Source organism: Pelobates fuscus, chromosome 3, assembly GCF_036172605.1.
Source record: "Pelobates fuscus isolate aPelFus1 chromosome 3, aPelFus1.pri, whole genome shotgun sequence".
Taxonomy (NCBI): Eukaryota; Metazoa; Chordata; class Amphibia; order Anura; family Pelobatidae; genus Pelobates; species Pelobates fuscus.
In genome coordinates, this window is record NC_086319.1 from 362414746 (window position 1) to 362437411 (window position 22666).

Here is a 22666-nt window from a genome sequence, read left to right on the forward strand (position 1 = left end):
GTACAAAAATAAAAATTCAGGTTAGAGGGAAGTTATCAAACCAGAAAAAAAATAAAAAAATATTGTATTTGAAGAGGTAGGATAATCAGAAGAAATCCTTTAAACGTGTGCTCTTTCCGGATTTTCTATTTTTTCCCCTGTTTGTAGAGCGACCTGAGTAAGACACTGCTGTTGCAGCACATCTTAATCTGTCTAGTGACTTTGTAGAATTCATGTCCAATAAAGTAAACCAGGAAACCATAGTTTGAAACCTTTCTTTATTTCCATGTTTAAATCACACACTTAATTTCCACAACTTTTCCCACAAACGTCAATAAGTTAAAGAGAAACTACACATGGATTTACAACAAAATTGACCTGATCCCAGAATTCTGGAGTAAGACTTTAAAATAGTACCAGACTCACAGACCATCAACCTGGATTTTCCATCTACAGAGAACTCTGGATGTTTTTTTTTTTTTTAATGTCATGGGGGGAGTGTTATTTTACCGTCAGACCGACACCTCTACGTATTTCTCCTGGATTTCTGGAAATGGAGGTTGAGGTACAGACACAGAGGAAATGGTCATGTTCATATTATGGAATGTACATCTAATATAAGAACCTAATACCATAAAGTCAAGAGACTCACTATTTACATTAATGGCTACATAGAGGTGTTTATTCCATACCGCAGAGAGGTGATGGGTGTAGTGTAAATTTAGAACATTTCTGTGCAAAAAACAAAACAAGAAAAATAAAAAAAGGATTCCACGTAACCCCCGAGGGTTTTAGTGCATCTTGAGTAGTCTAATCCTCTTGCTAGCAGCCTAACTTATAAGACTACGGGTGCCTTTTGGTATGAACTACCCACATGGCAAATACTGAAAACCAAGAGCAGTAGTTCTAATACTCAGGCCTTTTCCATTATTTCTGGAGTCCCCATATCTCTGATAGTATATACCTGGACTCCTGAATCTATGATGTGTGTATTTACACTGCCTTCTTTGACAGGTAGCACCCAAACATGTTTTTTTTGTTGTTTTTTTTTTACAGCAAAAAACAAAGAAATCTAAACATAATAATATATATCTAGTTCATTTCCCATTTTTTTTGTGGTTGACATCAATTATTTCAGTTTTATCCCTTTGAAGCTGCCGTCATTATACTAAGTTCCACTGTTTAATAATAATAATAATAATTCACAATTAAAATGATACACTAGAAGTTCCAGTTTGGTCCTTTAAAAGGTTAAATAAATGATAACCTACTTTATGCAATTCCACCATGTCCAACGTGGGGCTATGATTAGAAGTATGTAAAGTAGAACAGATCTGGTCCACAATCACATAAATAAACCAATAGCTAGATCTCTGCACCCCAATTTATTATACTGTATCAGTCTATAAGTAGTGTTAAAGTAGTAAACAGAATACACCTGCCTTACAGTTAATCCCTTTTACAAAATTTTTTTAATTGACCCTAATTTTCCCATTCTTGGTTTTACTGGAGTGTAGAATACACAAACCCAAGGGCTGTGTGTGCCTTGCCAGAATACAGATACACACAATAGAAAAAGTGCTACAAGTTTGTCTAGAGGAAATGGAAGATTCTTAATTATCTGAATTCCATGTTCAGGCTAAATGGGGAAAGGGATATTGAATCACAGCACCACACACACATTTATTTTAGTGGTACAATTCTGCACCTGCACAGGGGAAACGTTGTCAGTGGCTAAGCAACTACATTAAAAAGAAATTACTGTCCCCATGTTGTTTTTTTTATAGAGGACATACCAAAGGTGTACCAGTGGCATCAACATTGGATAATTGGCCAGAACGACTTGGTAATAAATAAAAGAGTACAGTTAAATATTATTAAATACGTTCTACTTAGGGCTTTAAAATCTGTCCCTGTGGACTAAAACAGACTTTATTTTCATGTTTCATAACTCTCACCCTGTCTATTTCACAGCGATCAAACATTTTTAAGTGTCAATGTTTGAAATGGTGATGCAGTTATTCTTTTCCAGGAACAAATCATCTAGTTTAAATAATAACGAAAAATGCAGCAACTGAGGAAGAGATTCAGTTTGCTTATAATGCAGAAGGAAAAATAAATAATGCAAGTTATTAGCAAGGGAAGCCTAGCAAATATACAGTTAGTGGAATTGTTAGATGGTAAACCAGATAAAATCTGTGCTTAAAATGCTTGTCTATATCAGTGTAAGCATGTACTGGTGCAAAGTGATTTGCATATGCTTCTGTTTTGATCCCTGTAAAATTACCTGTGTGTGTGTTCTGATTATAAAAGATTAAATCAAAAGTCAAGAGTGACCCAGATAGATAAACGCAAGATGTTTAATGGTAGACTAACCCTGCTGTAGGGCAGGTTAGCTTAGGTCATCAAACTTTAAGCTTCTTAGAGATATTTGCTTGGTTCCTCACTGATCCTGTATACCAGTGAACTCTCTGGCCCTGTCCTTAAGGCTCAAGATTTGACAACTATCTGCCGTGCCTTCATACGTCATATTAAAAAGGACTTTGTTGCGTCACAGAGAGTCTTCTTCAAATTCAAATGTTTTTCCTCTATACATTACAGTAGCCAAACTGATAACAAATGGACAGATATTTAATACAACTAGTTCCTGCTCTGACTGCCCAAGGTAACTGCTTACCTTACCCAGCAGTCATTGCAAACTGTTCCATACACAAAGCATTCTGGGACCTGCTAGGTCATGTGTGCAGGAAATGCCCATCCAGGTACCTGGTGCAACAAGGCGGAAATGGTTTATTAAATTACACAATTAGTCTCTCTTTGGCTAGTGCAAGGCATACACACAAAAAATAAAAATAAAGATTTATGAAGAGGAACTGCACATTATGCAAAGAAGGTAATCAAAGTTGAATTATCAAGGACAGGAAAGAGAGGTAGCTTGGCCTGACTACTTCCTACTTGGCACTGCTCCTAAAGAGCATTTCTCCAACCTCTATCACAATAACTATTATTATTTGGGTGAGACCTCCTTATTTGGCCAGGATCCTAAACCTTTCTGGCTCTAGAAGAGGAGGGAGAACTCTGAGAAACTGACTCACTAATATTTCCATGTTTACGTGCGTAAACATTTGTATTTATGTAAATGTGTATACAAACATGTAGGTATCTGCAAAGGGATAAAAGCAGTAGCATATTTAATATATATCTATATCATGACTTTCTTTACATAGTTATGTACACATATTTAGCACCATCACTGTTGCTTATATATTTCCATGCCCCACTTTTAGATTCTCAATTTTAAAAGTCCAGTTTATAGATGGCTGTCTGAATTCTACAAACTGAAGATAGTTCATTTGTATGAATATACATATATATCTGCTATGACTGGGGGCAGATTCTCTCTTTAACACACACACATACACGCCACAATCATTATACACCATATATCAAAGGGAAGGAGAAATGAGATTGGATAAGACAAGTGAACTACTAGGGGGACAGTAGATAGGGCGCTTTTCTGACCCCAGGGAATGTACTTCCAGTATCGTCTTCACCTCTTCACATTTGGTTGGTGTAGCCATAGTTTGGTGCAGCGGAGTACTGAGGTTCGTTCTGTGTCATGGCGGCTTGTGCCGCACCTACGGCTGCTTGCTGAACATGAGGATTTTTCCAGGCACCTGTTGTCCATTCCTCTTGTGCCTTGCTAAGGCTACCCCCTGAACCACGGTAAAATTTATGTACCTGTTGTTGGTAAATAAGGTAAATGTAGGTAAATAATAATTAGATTTTTAATGGAAAAAGAAGCATATCAGTAAAATGCAAACCCACAATTCCCAACTCAAAAAAATAATAATGTGCAAATCATTAATATTCAAGAAATCATTAAAGCGATATTTATACATATGTATTTATGTGCAAACAAACGACAAGGACGACTTGGTCATCCCCAGAGAACACTTAATCATTTTATTTTGTTAAACATATCTTACTGAGAAAAGAATTGTATTTACAATGTATGCTTCTCTGTACTGTATTTACAGGTTGCACAGTAAGAATTTTACATTCCGGTAAGTAAATACAATTCAAGGGATTATTCATTAAAAAAGTATTGGGAATCCAAAGTTATTTTCAAATTTTAGGTCCGTGAAAAACAGATTACTTTGAAAAAAAAAAATCAAGGTCTGCTATTTTGGCCTAAAAGTAAGTTGGAATTCCCAAAATTTTACACTTTCTGGAGTAACTTTCCAAATAGTAGAAAGTAAGGAATGGCAGAGTCTCAGGGCTGGTTTTAAACACAATATATAGGAAATACTTTGTACATTTTATGGCTGAACAATCAGCACTGAGCACTAGTGGACAAAATTGGCCATTGATATATAATATATTGTATATATTCCAGAAAGGGCCACAAAATTGATCAAATAAAAGATACTTTATTATGATTCTGCTAAGAGGAAGGGGGCACTATAAATGGAATGTCAAAAAAAGAAAAAAATAATAGTAAAATATATCGAAAGAATGGACAAAATCTCTGTAGAGGGAGAGACCAAAACCTTAAAGTTGTAATGTAATGGCTAGCCTCAAAAACAATGAGGTAAAATAAATAGCCAAAAAACAGGTAGTCAAAGGATAACATATATATATATACACACTATGAATCTACGCTATTGCTCCTAAATGGAACACCTTCAAGGGTGTTCTAAGCTGTCCCTAATAATATATAAAAAGAGGAAAAAACCCCAGTAGAAAATACTAGACAGAACAGCATATAAGAGGAGAAATATAGATCAAAGATATATAATCCCCGTAACTCCTAAAGCAAACACCTTCAAGGGTGTTCTATACTATCCCTAAAGGAGAGCAAGGAAATGAAAAGACTACCTCTGACTGTCTCCCCTCAAATTGAATAAATCAGTGCTGAAAAATAAAAATAAATCAAAATCAAACACCTAGTGCCACCATTGTGAAAAAAAGTGTGAGCTAAGCATAGAGTCCATGTTTAGCTCACACTTTTTTTTCACAACTCTACCATTCCTTACTTTCTAATATTTTATTTTTGGTACAAGTCCTTTACTGGTGGATCTGCAACCACCATCCTGCCCTTTGTGTGTTCCACTCTCACAGTTTTGTGAGTTGTAGACACACGTTTAATACTTCACATATCTTAACTTTCCAAATAGTGTTTAATATGTTAAATTATATCAACCTATATAACCAATATAATCGCTACGGAATCTGTTGGCGCTATATAAATGGCAATAATAATAATGGTAATTTTAAGACACTGGTGACTTCTATAACTGCAGAAAGCTTGTGAGTGGAGATCACTACAGAACACCTCCACAGCACTATTCATTGTATCTAGAGAAATCTTTAGAATATGCCTTGTGGGAGCTAATGGAACTGGTACAACATGTCTTGATGAAACACCCGAAAAGGCAGATCAAATGAGTGAAACTCTGTATCAAAAATAACATCCAAGTGATGTGAAGTGAATGGTATCAGAATGAATCGAGAGTTCCTTTACAGTTAGTGTGTGCATGGCACACATACTTTATATACATGTTTGAAATAAAGCTTAATTTAAAGATAGTTGACCTCATTCATTATACCTGGACCATGATATAAAGGTCAGACACCTGTACTATACTGTAAAGGAAAAAAAATGTTCAGTCACTGTATTAGGCATTTTGCATCAGACCTGAAAGTATTATTGTTCAGTCAATAAGGAATTTACAGGGCAATATTAGTATAGTAAAATGAATGACTGTCTGCAACTCCCGTACTAACCAAGAGGGACTGATTTTGAGTCTATCCTCGTTTGTCTGCAGGATCCTCGTTAGTTGGTATTAACCCTCACCCATCATTTAATGGCTAAGTGAACAAAATACAGCTGGCTCCATGCTGGTTATTAAGGAAGCACTTATTTATTGAGAGAGTAGTAATTAGAACTCCCTGAATCTGTCCCCAAAACAAATGTGCAAGCCAGAGCCATAATTCTATATTTTTACTATTCACATACAAAAGTTTGGGTGCAATTCCTAAATTTGCCCTTTTTACTTGGATTTTACAATCAGAATCTCATAATAGACTGTAAGCTGGTTTGAGCAGGGTCCTCATCTACCTAGTTTTCCTGTATCATTTTGTAATTGTCTCATTTATTGTTACATTTCTCCCCCTTTCATAATATTGTAAAGCGCTACGGAATATGCTGGCGCTATATAAATACCAATAATAATATAACGGTGAATTCGATGGCTGGTCTCTTTGTTTTAGTCCACTAGATGGTGGTATTACAGTAAGGATTTGATGATGTATGACATCTGTACTATAAGATGTACCATTTCTCATTAATACAAATAAATCCCTTGTTATTGCAGCAGTCTAAATATAATTAGCACCAAGGAAAGACAGCGAGTCACACAATACTGGAAACATGACGTCTCGAGTTTCTGTGCCATCTAGATTTCCCGAAGACCATCTTGCAATATGCAGATGATGCATTGCAGTTATATATATATATATTGCTTATTGTGTAATTAAAAATTAAACTAAAACATGGTATATAACCGCATTTAGCACATTGTTGCCTGCAATAAAACCTCTACTGAGTAAAATAACGTCATCTGCATGTGCTCACCATCCACTGGAAAAGCTGTAGATAACTGCTGACACATGTTTAATAGGATATGTCTTCTGCAGTGATTTTGGGATAGGGAAAATACTTGAAATTTATATATTGTAAACATTGTGCTAAAAAAATAATTGTAAGAACATGTATAGATCATGGGTAAAAATAAAAAAGATTTATAATACATTCAGTACTGATCATAAAATCGATTATCGAAATGATTCTGATTTAAAACCGTTCATTTGCATTCTAATTAGCTTGGTGAGGTCACAGGGCAAGGTCTTTAAATGTGTTTGCATAAACTACAGATGAAGTAGGCATGTCTTGTGATTTAAAGTCCTTTTCTGGGCTCTTGTGTTCACTGACCTGTCACTTCACGTGACATGTAGCACAGTGTAACTGAAATGTGTGGCAAATTCACAGATTTGCCAAAGGAACAGATAAAGGATGAAATAATTTCATTATTGTAGCTGTAAATGTGGTTTGATTAGATAATTGGAAGCAGCGTGCCTAAGGTTTACAGATCAAGCAAAGATGACCAGGTTGCATTGAGTCAAGTGAAACTTATAGAAAACGCACTGCCCAAATATAACCATGAGTCTAAGGCAGGGATGCCCAATAAGTACCTATTTTACAACTGCAACCTCCATTAGGCTCTGAAAAGCTAAGCATTAAGAAAGAAAGCATTAAAGGTATACCGTGGGCACCAAGACAACTTTAGCTTAATGAAGCAGTTTGGGTATAAAGATCATGTCCCTGATCTCTCACTGCTCAACGTTCTGCCATTTAGGAGTTAAATCACTCGCCTGGCTACGATTGACACATCCTTCATGAAGGAGAAATTATTTCATTTTCATTCAAATGTAACTTACTTTAGACGTTTGTATCTCCTGCTCTGTGAACTTTAATCACACACAGGAGGCTCCTGTAGGATCTAGAAGGCTATTAACAGAGCAGAAAATACAAAACCGACCGTGCAATAAAGGAAACGTAAACATTAGATCTTTCTAGCTACTAGCTAACAACCTGAAGTTGGTATGGTGCCTATAGTGTCCCTTTAAAGGAGGTATTCTACAACTGGGTATGCATCTTTTTTGACAAATCTGTTGCACAGCATTTAGTTTACAAGTCTGCATAACTAAGCTGACATGTTCCTAGCTTAACACTGTGGGATATGCATATTTTCAATAAAATCTACCAGCTGCAGCAGCACAACGCATAACACTGATGATTCCAATTAAGGATGAATCAGCTTGTTGATGAGTGGGCTTTCTGGCACTGCGATATCAAAGCTATGCTACGATTCAAAGTCTGTTTACGTAATCCTTTCAACATATTGATGTCTCAATGTAAAATGTGGATACAGAAGTTAAAAGTGTCCATCAAGGGTCTGATCCCTCATGTATACTATATTTCACTATTTGCCATAAATCAGTCTGGGGGGAAAACAAGCATGCTGATAGTATAATCTCCATGTACACACGGTTATACATTCATAGTTTGTGTCCTGCACCATTAACAAAGCCTAAAGAATAACTCACCACCACAACCTGGCACGTGCTCACAAACGCAGGTATCTACTGTGATGAATGTGTGAAGGCAGGGGACATACCTTCTGATTTCCAGATGAGATGCCAATCAGCATTGCGTGCAGACCACTTCTGCAGTCTGAATAAACTTAATGGCCATCAGGGCTTAATTTCCTCTCCGCAATCGTGAGAGGGCAACAAGAAATTTTGAGCCCTCAATTTGTTTTCATCAACATACATCAGAATTCATCCATATCACTAAAATAACTCATTACCACCTAAATCGATCTCATAGTAAATCAATGAATAAAACAGCCCATACTAAGATTCTAGGGAAATGTGACATACCTTTGTCAAGGCTACAAAGCATAACACAGCCATAGCTGTAAACATGATGGTGGGAATCAGCATTACCACTGCAGATCCTACATTTGTACCAAAAAAGCCGATCGTTGCAATCCATCCACTGAGGAGCATGAAGCCGGATTAGAGTGTGAGGAGAAAAGAAAAAAATGGGAAAGAATTATTGCAGTTATTAGACACATCAGACTGCGTTTACATTAAGTAAATGGCCAGGCTGCTCAAGTAGATGACACATGTGACAAAAGCAAAAGAGTGAAACAAATAGCTGATAGGCAACATACAATACAAAGTTAATTAAACCAGATATAGCCACATTTACAAAAATTATGAGCTACCATCAGAGAGGCAATATCACAATGTTACATGGATTCTCCTGCTGTAAAATTTGATTAAAGGAATACTGCAAGCACCATAACCACGACAATGCTTTGTAGAGATTATCCTGCCAGGTGTGCAACAGCACCCTCTCAATGTATGCAGTCAAAACATCTGCTGATATTTTAAATTCTTACCTGGGATTCACCAGACGCCAGTCCCTGCCTCTTTGACAACCCACGGTAGTGCTTAGTTTAAGAGAGCTAGTGAAAGCTCTTAGTAGGTCCCCAGGTAAGACAAATAGTTTATGCAGTAGTTATGGTGTTTGAAGTGTTTTTAAAGACTAAGGTCATCTTAAGATCAGCCAAGAGCCTAATTATACATAGATCGTTCAGAAGAACTAAAGCAGGGTTTAAATTTAAGATGTCCGCAGGTGTCCTTATTTTACTATTCTTTATTTGAACTTCAAAGATGGACACATTTTTCTACAATAAGATTAAAAAAGATTTATGCCAAAACCAACAACGAGTGAGGTTTGCTTTAACCCCTTAAGGACACATGACATGTGTGACATGTCATGATTCCCTTTTATTCCAGAAGTTTGGTCCTTAAGGGGTTAAGCACTACCTATGTTTGTGTATAAACTCTATTTAAATGTAAAACACAAATCTACAATGGGCCTGATACATAACCCAATGTGCCTGTAGATTCAGAAGGATAGCATATTATATAATGAAATAAACTCACCAGACTCCCCATCCTGGGATTCCCACTGCCTGTATTATACTGATCACCAGTTGAATCCAGAACACAAAGAAGAAAGCCATGAAGTTAAAGGAGCTGTCAGTCCTGTAAAACAAATGTTTCATGTAACATAGACAGAAAAGAATGTTTAGACACTCACACGCAATGACCAATGGAACATACAAGACAGCAGCCGTAGCCTCCTAAACCTCTCTATAGTATCTTTAGAATGACTGAATCTGTGCTTAAACATTAACACATATAAGTCTGGATTGTTTGTGGTATTTAATGAAATCCCAGTTCTGATGCCCACAAATTGCAGACTGCATACAGTGGCTTGCAAAGTGGGTAGCCTTAAAGGGACACTATAGTCACCAGAACAACTACAGCTCATTGTCGTTTTTTTCTGGGGAGTATAGGCAGTCCTTGCAGGCATTTTCATGCGAACACTGTCTTTTCGGAGAAAAGCCAGTGTTTATATTAAAGCCTAGGGTCACCTCCAATGACCACGCCTCAGATGGCCACCAGAGGTGCTTCCAAGGGCATTGCTGCACAGGAATTTAAGGAGATGCTGATTGGCCTGGTCGGTGTTTGGCCCCGCCCCCATCCCTTTGGGAAAGTATTGGATTGGCTGAGATCATCAATTCTGTAATTCCACAGGGAACTTTTAAGAAGTCCACTTTTAAGAAGACCTGGATGGAAGCACAAACTTAGCTCAGTGTATTGTAAGTACTAAGCCTAACATTTAACTTGGCACTATTGATACTACTGGGGGACCCTGATAAGCTCTATATCCCAGGCCAGAAGAGATACCAGTGTTACACATTTCTATATCTGACATAGCTGTGCCACCTGAAATTTTCTTTTACAGGAATTGCATTGCACTTTGAAATCAGAATCTCACACGGATAATAATAATTTTAAAAATATATAATATGCTCTCTGCGGCCATTTCATTTAATTTTGGTTGAAAAACTGCTGAACAAGTTCAAATTTGATCAGTTACATGATAGACTAATATATATAGCTTGCACACTGTATAAAAGTGATATTTTATTGTTTGCAGTGTTAGTTTAGCAATCATGTTGGCTTGATGTATAACTGTTTGAATAGTAGCCTTAACATCCATGCTAAAGATGATAGACTTCATTCACCTACAGGATTTAATAAGGTAATTTGTTTCTTTATTATCCTTGCATAGCACTGCAATCCACACGTTTTTTGCTCTGACATGGCTTTGGCCGTGATTATAAGAGGTAAACATTTATATAAGATAGTGATAATGAAATAAAGTGAAAGAGTATGAGATGTAATGGATACAAAGAAAAGAAAGAGTGATTCAGAGCTGGTGAAGTGAAGACATGATACAGGTAGAGGAGAGCTTGACAGAGTACGTGAATTAGGATGACAGATACTTACTTGAAAGCTTTGTATATAGGTCTGAACCAGCACACATAGGAGCAGGGAGTAAAAAGGATGAGCCACAGAAACGCCAGGCCAAAATTAACGGCTCCGCCTCCTCCAATCAGCCAAGCGAGGCAGCCAATCAGATTCACCGCAAGCGTGATGCTGTTCACTGCACGCACACATGGGGGACACGCAGAGGCACACGCATGCAGCAAGGAGAAGAGAGCCACAGATCAGAGTGAAGTTGGAGACAGCCAGAGTTCAGGAATAGGGATCTGTAATCTACTACCTCCCTACTACCGCCCTACTACCGCCCTGACCAATGGTTTTAGTCCTATGATTAGAAGCTGCAAATATACTATAAACACAGCATTCACTGTAGAGAAGTACTAGCTCCCAAGGCATATGGTTGTAATCATGTAACTAGGATCTAATGCTAAGTAGTGACACCCAGGTCAATTGGCTATAAGTGTGGCCCATCATCTTAATAACATTTTCGAATTACAATAGAATATGTGTCCAACTCTTAAATTGTCACTCTATGCAAGCAGCCAGAGAACTGTTTATTTCATGTCACTTACAGTAGCAAATATATATCTCAAAGCTACATGCTTTACCGGTCATTTTGACTATGATTCCACCTTGAAAATGATATCTCAATGGCAGCAATATAAATCAATAAAACAAGCAATCTTGTATTTACATGCTGACTTTAAAGGGAATCAACCACCAATTATGTTATCTTCAGACTATATTCTTTAAAAAGAGACAAAGCTATGAGTGATTCCCTTTAAATGTAAGATCACAGAAAGATCGGAAGTGCGCATCTTTGTTGCCTAAAATGAGACTCCTTCCCCATTTGATTTGATACAATCTCTGCTGAGTAAGTCACATGTAGCAGGAAGATTGTGTGTATTAATACAAATGCAACTACTGACAAGGACAAGGACAATGTAATCATCATAGGAAACCAAGAACATGCAGGCAGGAAAATCGAGGGATGTGAAATAAAAAGGAGGAAGGAAAGATGATATACCCTGTGAAAAATGCAGAATGTGCAAAAAGGAGGAGTGAGAGGGAACAGTAGAGGGTATATGCATACGCAAAAGAAAACTGTGTATGGATGCACCAGTGGATGGAGAGAATGTACTTGTGGGGTAAAAGAAATGATAAAACAAGATATGAATAAAGCAGGGGGCAGTGTAAATAAAAAAAAAAAAAAAGAGAATCCAATTAGAAGCACCCCAGGTAATTAGGTAAAGGTATACTGAAAAAAGAGATGGAAGAAATAACATAAATAAAACTGTAGGGGAGGATTTGGAGATAACATAAGGGAAAGAGAAGAAAAACAGAGGAAGTAAAATTTAATTCAAATGAAATGAGAGGGAGGAGAAAATGCAAAAATAGATTAAAATACAAACAATGAAAATGGACGGAAATCAAAGGAGCTCAAACATTATACAATGCAGAGTTACTATGTTTAAATTAAACCAGGAAGTAGGGCAGGTGGGATGCATTTACGAATAAATCAAGCAAATCATGCCAATTATACAAAAACAACTGCTGAACCCTAAACAAGTGATTTGTATCACCTTTTGCAAGTGTTCCCCATTACATTGTTACTTTGTGCTCTGCCCGTATTCGTTAATCACAGGGTTCTGTGATTAGAGGTATAATAATTAGTAAGGCGACTGCTCAGATAATGAGCCATACTCACACATCCATAGGTAGTAGAGGCGCTTGGTTAAAGGTCGATGACCATCTGGTATGTCAGTCTCAAAATCCTGATAGAAGCATGGTTTGAGTGGTATAAAGCGAGGTAGAGGGGGGAAGTTATTCTGTTTCTCTGTGGGAATAAGGAGTGATATGTGAGCATTATGTGTCAGAATACAACATGGCAGTATACTGTACGGTCAGGGGTGCTAGTGCCATAGACACCAAGCAGCGGGCTGTATGCGTTCTAGTGCTTAGAAAGACCCTTTACTAGCCAAGATGGAAAACACAGTGATACGGGTTAATGAGCACCTCTCCCCTATATCCTGTGTCACACCACACAATGGTTGAGTAATGTCAGGATGCTCTATTATAACAGCTGGCCTTTGATCCTGATTTGTATCTTCTTCTTGTCCCCCCCAGCCCCCTATATCCTGTTAACACCTTATCTGTGTGACAGTCGTAAAGTGTTTGTTTAATCAAGTAACATCTTTTGACCGGCTAATGCCAGGTGATTTCACTGGACATGACTATTTATGTAAAATCTAACATATTGTGTGAAGACAACCCCTTTTTGGATATGTACAGAATTGGATATAAGATCTGTGTCTTCTCCCATTAAATCAGGAGCAGTATTCTGCCATACATTTGTGTGGACAAGTACTACCCTCTAAGCTCGTATTTCTGCTGTGTTCATTCCTTGTCTTCATACCTGAGCGAAAACATTGCTATCTGCTCAATTTATACCACAACACACAGTTTTATATATTAAACTGTTACTCGTTGCAAATTCAGTGAATTTAATGAATAACCCTGACTGTTTGGAAAAACCTTTAGTCCCCATTACTACAAACCCAGCCACAACTAATATCTTACCTGACATTGTGCTGCAAATCACTGGCTAAGATCAGGAGGTAACGCTGCTGTCCTCAATTCCAGAGCAATACGAAAGACTAAAAGAGAGGAAATATATAGATATAGATATATAGATCTTGCTTTATATAGTTAGATTTTTCATCATTGTCCTTTACTCGCTCAAAACATTTATTGTAGCTTTCAATACAACAATGTTTACAGGTTTCATAAGTCGTGGATAGTATGTGAAAACAGGCAGGGTGGAGGCAGGTAATGAATCATTCAAATCTGATGGCAACACACGAATTTGACAGATCCTGGAAATGTACTCCAGTAAGGATTACTGAACACACAATAAGAAAAGATTAATCAAATGAGGTTGGGTTTCTGTACACAGATCTGGATCACAAGGAATGACAGATTTACAATGCAAAACTTTTGTAATAATTTGTTTCTTTTTCATGATTGCATTAACTGTGTACTGTGTCTCAATGGAATTTGAGTACAGATTGGAATCACCATAAATATCCACTAGTCTAACTTGTTAGACTAGTGGAAGTTTTCCATTAACAAATACATTATTTCCTCTAAAGTCACCTCCGAGAATGTTTAATATTGTTTACTTGTCTGTATATTTAGGAAATATGTATTGATGAGGTGTGCAAAATAAATTTAAAGTGAAAGAAGCGTGTATTTCTAACAGAGTTTCTTTCTAGTTATTTAGGGTTTGCCCCCTCCACTTTAAAAGTAAAATATAGAAGTTTAATCTTACTGATGCTCTCAGCCAATCCAGTGTTTTCAACAGAAATGCATTGGGGGGAGGCTACTGCGCAGGAGCAGCAATCACCACACTTCGCAAATAAGCATCTCCTCAATATAATAATGTATCTCTAAGGGGAGAATTCAGTGTCTTCATGCTTTGTGTGAGTATACCAAATATAAGTTCTGCAAATACTACAGGGCTCTAGTGGCTCTCAGAGAGACAGCCACTGGAAGTGTTCTTAAGGACTGCATTTCACAAAAAAAAGGCACTGTTTACAAATCTGTGACTGCATGGGCATCCGCAGGAATTTTTTTCGGGGGGGGGGCATGACATTGTAATGACATCAATGCTCGGCCCCTTTTTGACAGTGTCATAAAGGGAAGGGGCATAGTCATTATCAGATAAAGCGCAGGCATGCAAAGGGTTGAGAAACCTGATGCAAAATTAGAAGAATCAAGTTGATATTGTCCGATTTATTGCAAAGTATTGCAATTTCTAATCTGTTTTAATGTTAACACTATTCAATTAGTCATACACCCACGATCAAAGAGCTATAACAGAATTATAAAAATAAAAATGTAGAATCTGCAAGTGGTGTTACATTTGGCCACAGCAATAGGTGGCATGCACAGCACCAGATTGTATGCACAGCACTTTTTACATCACACACCAGATTGCACCCACAGTGCCAGGTTTCACTTGCAACAGCACCAGACTGCAAACAAAGCTATGGCCACATGAATAGGTAGCATGCACAGCAGTTACTACAGTAGTAGTGTTATGGTACTTTTTAGCAGTAAACCAAAATGTTTAAATGTCTATCTGTTCCTGTCCAAATTAATAAAATAAATTGCGTATATACGCTGAAGTAATTAAGTCTGACACACAAGGTTCAGGTTAAAATAACTTCGAGAAAATTTATTGGCAAGTGATTAAAAAGCGGACGCGCAGGTCCTTTTAAGAGACATTTTACGTCATCATTGATTATTAGAATATCAGCAAATAGACATCATTAATTGGATTAATTGTTAAGTGTCGGAATTAGTGTCCTCCTATCAATATAATTAATTGGTTCAAACAACTAAGTGGTTAGTCCCGTGTCCACCCACCAAGAGGTGGGTTTGTTCTGGACACGGGTGGGGGACAAGGGGTCTTGAGCGTCATTTTACACAGTCGGTGATCTCAGGCCTCGTGGCCAGGTGCAAGGTCTCTTATGAATAGAACATTTCATTACTACTGTGTTCTCATGGCCTTCAAACTATACTATGTTGCAAATCTAAGGAAAAGTCAGCAATTCCTGTGTTAATCATGTCTTTATAGAAAATACAGTCTTTGTTCTATTGTATTAGATGTGCTGGGAAATTCTGTCATGTAAGGTAGTTTTAAAATGAACAAGTCAGGTTAGGAGGACAAAATGGAGGATTGTCACAGTATAAAGTTAAAATGGAGTTAGTGCAATAATTGAATACAAGTACAATAAGGTTTTTTAAATAATCCCACATCAGTAGATACAGCACCAAAAAGTACCCACATTACCAGACTGCACCCACAACACTTCCCGCACCCTATAAATGCCAGTAATAATAATATCTATAAAGGGCCCTGTAGGTGGTCTTTCCAACAGAGGCCATCTCAATATCCATTAGAGAGTCTCTGTGAGAAAAAAAAAAAAATATCGCCCTTTTGTGTTTCTTATCCCCTTTAGATTATTTCATCCTCTATTTTTCCCCTCTGTGTCTTACATCCCCACAATTTTCCCCTTTGTGTGTCTCTTACTTCCCCAAACCCCTTTGTGTGTCTCTTGATCCCCTTCCTCAGCCCCTCCAGGTGTCTTATTCCCCTCCCAGCCCCTTCGTGTGTCTCATTCCCCCCAGCCCCTCCATGTGACTCATTCAACTTCTAGCCCCTTCATGTTACTCATTCCACCCTCAGCCCCTCCATGTGTCTCATTCACATTTCAGCCCCTCCACGTGTCTCATTTCCTTCCCCATTGCCCCTTCTATGTGTCTTCCTCCCTCCTTTCCTGTGCCTGCTGACCTACAAGTAGCATGGCAGAGCGGACCACGGTAGAGGATCTTCTGTATTGACTGGCAGGAACGGAAACACTGTGCTGTGTGCTCCCCTTCTGCCGGTCACCCAGACATTGCGCCAGGGGCGGATCCATAACTTGTGTGTCATTATCCCCTTCCTCAGCCCCTCTGTGTGTCTCTTGATCTCCTTCCTCGGCCCCTCTGTGTGTTTCTTGATCCCCTTCCTCAGCCCCTGCAGGTTTCTCATTCCCCCCGCCTTTCCGTGTATCTCATTCCCCCCTCCCCCAGCCTTTTCCTGTGTCTTATTCCCCCCAGCCCCTCCATGTGACTCATTCAACTTCCAGCCCCTCGGGACGGACACTGAATGTTAAAAACTGGTGTGTGTATATATATGTAGAGTTGATGGTCCGCACTCTTGATCTTTATAAAATATAACTTTTATTTGTTACATATAAAAAAAAAAAAGATGCCCAAAATTTGTCAACGTTTGAGACAACACTCACCCCTTAAAGCATGTACCGGGGCAGCATGTAGACATAGAAATGGAAATACAAAACAAACAAAAAAAGTGCAATTCGGTGTGTTAAGTATTAATTAGTATCAAAAGTGAGAAATTATAAACTTACATTGAAATGAGCCTTTTAAAGAGATATCCGACACGAATTTTAGCGCTGCACTCGCGCTTTGTGTTTTTGGGGGAGGATATCACCTAAACACGGAGTTGTTTTTTGTTTTTTATATTTGAGATTTTTTGTGTGATATAATGAGTATCCACTAGGGAAGGGATAGGCAACCTTTCTGCACTCCAGATGTTGTGGACTACATCACCCATAATGCTCTTACACCCATAATGATGGCAAAGCATCATGGAAGGTGTAGTCCAAAACATCTGGAGTGCCGAATTTGCTTATGCCTGCACTAGGGTGTTCCAGCTGCTGTTATTTATATATAATATATGCACATTAGGCGTCAACTATCACACCTATTTGTATTTGTGTTAATCACTGGATAGATTTTGTCCTTAGCACCTGGCATTCAGCATAGAGAACGCATCCAAAGAGGAGGAATGAAACTGTGTTTATATATTTCTACTGTTCATTTGCACGGTTTGTTCTGGCTTTGGCTGAAGTAATCTAAATTATGATACAATTTAATGTATAATAGAATTTTTTTTTTAAAAAAATGGAACACCTCATAAAAAAGGGTTATTTTCAATTATATAAATTCCAGAAAGGTAACATTTCCCCTATAATGCTTAATTGCATCTTGACTTTGGTGTATTACAAATATAGATAATATAAATATAGCTATAGAAAAATAGTATATCTATTTCTCAATTCATAGTTTATTGGAGGTTTGTATACTGAACATACATCCAAATCAATATAATAGAGGAGGTACAATAAAAGAAAATAAAGTCCTACATAAAAAGGAAAACATATCTACGTGCAATGTAAAAAAATTAAAAAAAAATAGTACTCTGCATTATATCAGGAGCATTTTACAAATAAAAAATGATCTTAATAGGAGCACTATAGGAGCTTAGGAGCAATAAGGGATATGATAATAAGTGCTTTTGGTTATTCGCAAGATTAAAACTATAAAATAGAATAAAACAACATATTCCAGTGCAATCTCTCAGGGTGTGGTGGAAACGATGTAGAAGTGAGCACTAGAAGGCGAAAGGCTACTCTTTAAATTGCAACCTGTGAACATTAGTCCCTGAATGAATTGCTCGGGTCTCGAAGGTCCCTCTGCTGGGTCATTCCTAAGCTGTATGTATTCCAACCTTGTCGTAGCATCTGTGGGTGGCTCAGACGCCAAGTTGAGCTTCCGAAGGAATGTTTCTGGGCTGTCAGCGCAGCGGAGGTTAAGGTGAGTGTATTGTCAGCCTTTGTGACTACGAGGGAGCCCTCCATTCCACAGCAATATTTGACAGAGTGGTCCTGCAGTTTCCTGGCGACTGGAGCCAGTTGTATCCCGTCAGTACTGCAAATGGAGTTCTTCATATAAGGCCACCGAGGAGCCCTCAAACTCTACAGTCCCCAGGGCTCTGGAGCAGCCATAATAGCAGATCTTGTGGTTACATCTTCAGTGTGACGGAGCACCCTGTACCCCGGCTGGGTACCTCCGCCAAGCTCACTCCCTAGCTGGAACCAGAAAAAACCTGAAGCTGTTCTGCTCCAGTTGCCGCAGCTTGATTGGGGTCCTTTTAGAGCTTTTCAACCCGACCAGGTTTTCCTTCCACGCAGGTATTGGCCCCTCTGCCTATTCCACTGCAGTCCTTCTTCCAGGCAGGTATCCACCTCTGCTTGCAATGTGACTTCTATTGCCTTTACAAAGGCACTTGCGGCTCTCAGGCCTAGCTTTCTTGATTTTTCCCAGTGCTAAAGAAATCCTGCAGCCAGCAAACAGGTCCAAAGACTGTCATTGGGATCCCTAAAAATCAACACAGGACACCAAAAGAAAATGACTCGCAATACTTTTATTTGGGATTAGTCCATACGTTCGTTGCGTAAAGATTGCTGTGAGAAACTTAATAAAATACAAATAACCAAAACATGTCAGAAAACATATTATTATTATTATTTTATTATTTATATAGCGCCAGCAAAATTCTGTAGCGCTGCACAATGGGTGGACTAACAGACACGTAATTGTAACCAGACAAATGGACGCACAGGAACAGAGGGGTTGAGGGCCCTGCTCAATGAGCCCTCAACAGGGAATTATAATAACATATTTATAAAAGGGTGAAAAAAATAATAAACACAAAACATCTCTCCTGCCTGCAGAATTAGCCATATACAAATTAACCAGCCTTGTTATTCAGGTAGTGCAAATTGCTGTTGCTACCAACAGAGGGCACTACACAGGCTCCATAGCCAAATCAACCTAGTTGGTAGCAATCCTCAGGAGTACAGGAGAGCATACAAAATATTTAACACTAACCCTGATTCTACAACGGGCACAGGGTGACTAAAACATAAGAATAGTTCAGGGACATACATATGTAGTCTGTCTGAGGTTCCTGGTGATGGTGACTACGGTCACATACAGTAATGATGATAGTGTCTCTGGGGACCCCTTACGGGGGCTGTAGATGCTTTACGAGCTCTGACTGCCGATATCACCACCGAGGGGTTGGTACTCCCTTTGAGGCCTAAAGAGGCCACTAGCTTTTGGGTAGAAGGCAGTAAGTTGTCTCCCCTGACTCTCTCAGATGTTTGTTCTGCCTCCTGTGTCTGGATTCTAATACAGCGACAGATCTGGTCAGCCTCTGGACCAGGTTGGTAAGAGTTTCCACTTGATTTTTTTTTGTCTCTTTCATCTGGCTGTCTCTTGCTGTTCCCCTCACTTCAACCACATTGAGCCTCTTTTGGATGATTCCCATTTCAGCCTGGGCTTCCTGGAGATCAGCTTTCCACACTTTCCTTAAATCCAACAGCAGCCTTTTAATATCCCCTTTAGTAAGTGGGGAAGAGTCCTCATCAAACTCCCAGTAGATGTCCCTGGCATTAGACTCCTCATCCTTGTGGGAGTCCCCTGAGGTAGAGGGCTCAAATTGGGGTGGGAGACTGGGGAAGGTTGACATCCCCCTTAGGGACACCTCCAAGTGGCCAATCCTCAGATGCCCAGTAGGCAGCACTGCCATTCAGCGTCCCCACGCTCTGCATCCCTTTGTTCCTGTGTGTCCAACTCGTCTGGTTACAAATACGTGTCTGTTCGTCCATCCATTGAACAGCACTGCAGAACTTGTTGGAGCTTTAAAAAATATTAATAATAATAATAATAATGATATATGGTCTCAAGGCAATATAAGCCCAGCAGACCAATCTGGCAAATTTCAATATGTAAAATCTTAAAAGGCTAAAGCTCTATATTTGACCTTGTATCTTTTCAAAACTGCATAAAACCTGTATACAGGGGGTACTGTTGTATTCATGAGACATCACTGAGCAACAACATGTATGTTTTATTGCAGAAATAGCTAACAGTATTATGAGATGCACAGTTAAAATGCCATGCTAAACAAAATGTATTAATTTCTCACACTTTTTTTTCTAGATTTTATTCATATGCAATTATGTTTCACATATAAATATTTGATGTGAGATAAAAGCCCTATTTCTCCTGAACAAAATGATTTATAAGTGTGGGTGCATTGTATATGAAAGAGGTAAATTATGGTTGAACAATCATTTAGTTCAACTTCTAGGTTTTGTTTTGGTCAGAACGTGTATAATTGCTTCAGGGGTTAATATATTTGGCTAATATTTTTATTGTACAGTCGGAAACTCTCAAAATGACCCGCTCAAAAAAATTAATTAAAAAAAAAAAAAAAAAGTCACCGGAGAATACTGCAAATTAGATTCAACACATAAATAATGAACATTTCTGGATCTTCATACATTTAATGTGTGTACACACGTACATGTTTTAACATGCATTTTCCCCAAACGTGCAATTTTCCATTATTTTATGCAGCGATGTCATTCAACCACCTGGCCCATGCAAATATACAATGTTATTTGCTAAACAGATTCATTTTCTCAACCCTGAATCGTAGCAAATTATAATATGAATGCTAAGTAGCAACAATAGCAGAGTGCAAGAATTAATTCTGCAATATTTTTTTTTTTTTTTTAGCCTCAATTCAGATTATAATTCGCTACAATTCAGGAGTGTAACGATTAAACTCCTAAAAGGGTGAACATTTGAACATTTCTGGCCAAAATAGAAGAAGAACTGGACTCCTAGCTGAATTTCTCAAATAAACTATTAATTAAAATTATTATTTTTTTTTATTTAATTTAACTCCCACCTTGGTGAAAACCCTGAGATATGAATGGTGACAGCCATGACTGGCTACCAGTGCATGCAGGATAATGAGACAGCCTGGGGACCATCACCACCATCACTGTGTCTTATTATTATTATTATTATCAGCAGCAGCCATAGCAGGAAGGTCAGAAGATGCAGTGGTTATGGTGTCCCCCATTCACAATGCATGGCACCCCCAGACTGGAATGGGGACCCCAACATGCATATCGTCATCACAGTCCTGATGATGGCCTGGCATGTTATACCTGGGGAGGTCATAAGGCCTCCTAGCTTGCCCCCTCCCTTCCCCCCGTTATATGACATCATACCCGTGACGTCACTGTCGGTGTCCCGGAGACCCTCTTTCTCTCTCTCTCTCTCTCTCCCAATATCCAGCTTCTCCTCCCCGAATCTCGGCTGCTGCTCCCAGTATCGCGAGAGTTACCGTTATGCCTGGCTGTGATTTGGCTGTCAAAAAAAAACAACAAAACACGCTGTCAATAAAGTTTTTCTTGCTGGTTTTTTTTTGTGTTTTTTTTTTATTATTACTTAGTAATAATAAGACAGACATTGTGGAAATAATAAACAGGAAAGGCTAGACATGATAAAGAATAGTTACAGATAATTATATATAATATAAATGATGTATTAAAAAAATATTGCATTAAAAGCACACACACACACACACACACACTGCAAATTGGCTGTGGATTTACTGCAATGCTCATGCTAAAACATTAACAAATCACTGCTATAGTGTAGTAAACTCAGTTTATTTGTCTATTTAGACTCAATTGCTATAAAGTAAAACTATTTTTGAATGTTTGCATCTTCTATTGGAAGAGTATTTCCAAATAAAAAAAAGTGTAATATATAGTGTTAAAATATAAGTACGTTGTGCGTAATATAATGTAATTGTATGACGTGAATACTTTTTTTTTATAGGAGCACAATAAGCACTATAATTACTACAACCAATTGAAGATATTACATTGCTTTTAAAAAAAATAATAATAATAAATTCAAGTGGTTTCACAAAAAAATGAAATAAATTAATAAAACTGGCAATCCAACGTTTGGTCTATCTCGTGTCATCAACCAGTTTCATTTCTGTATGATTTGTCCATGACTGAGCAAGCTGGGAAAGATTAGCTCATTATTCGCAACCTTTCATTGCCTTCCAAATCTGTAGGAATTTGTATGGACAATGCAGAAGCCAAGGTACTGCCTTAATTTGGCAGAAGAACCTCCGTTTTAGTAAATGACTCAAAAATGGCTTGACAAAAATAAATAAAAATGGCCAGCTGGAATCCCAAGGCTCCTTGCACCCTAAACACTACAATAAACTGTAGCGGCTACAACGCAAGGAATTTTTAGGTGCCATCTGGTCATATCATTTTTGTCAGACCGCTTATGAATAGTTTTATTGAAACTGAGGCTCTGTTGCTATAAACAAAAAGTGGTTAAAGTGGTTTTGATATAAAGATTGCTGTAACCTATCTATAACTATAAC

At 38.1% G+C, this 22666-nt stretch overlaps 1 protein-coding gene across 1 annotated transcript; it reads right to left on the reverse strand.

Moving 5' to 3' along the window:
- Positions 1-239: 239 nt before the first annotated feature.
- SCAMP5 (secretory carrier membrane protein 5) lies at positions 240-21593 on the reverse strand. The gene is made up of 7 exons (XM_063449271.1): positions 21483-21593; positions 13558-13634; positions 12686-12814; positions 10981-11137; positions 9565-9666; positions 8488-8605; positions 240-3720 (listed from the first exon to the last, which is right to left on the reverse strand). The coding sequence occupies exons 2-7, from the start codon at positions 13562-13564 to the stop codon at positions 3538-3540; spliced, it is 696 nt and encodes a 231-aa protein (XP_063305341.1). The 5' UTR covers positions 13565-13634; positions 21483-21593; the 3' UTR covers positions 240-3537.
- Between the last annotated feature and the right edge of the window lie 1073 nt (positions 21594-22666).

Bases quoted from the DNA above. Each gene is read 5' to 3' on its own strand.
- SCAMP5 (XM_063449271.1), bottom strand. The intron at 8,606-9,564 runs GTGAGTTTATTT...CATGCTCCTCAG, and splicing joins ATCCCAGGATGGGGAGTCTG to TGGATGGATTGCAACGATCG. The intron at 3,721-8,487 runs GTATGTCACATT...TACCAACAACAG, and splicing joins GCTTTGTAGCCTTGACAAAG to GTACATAAATTTTACCGTGG.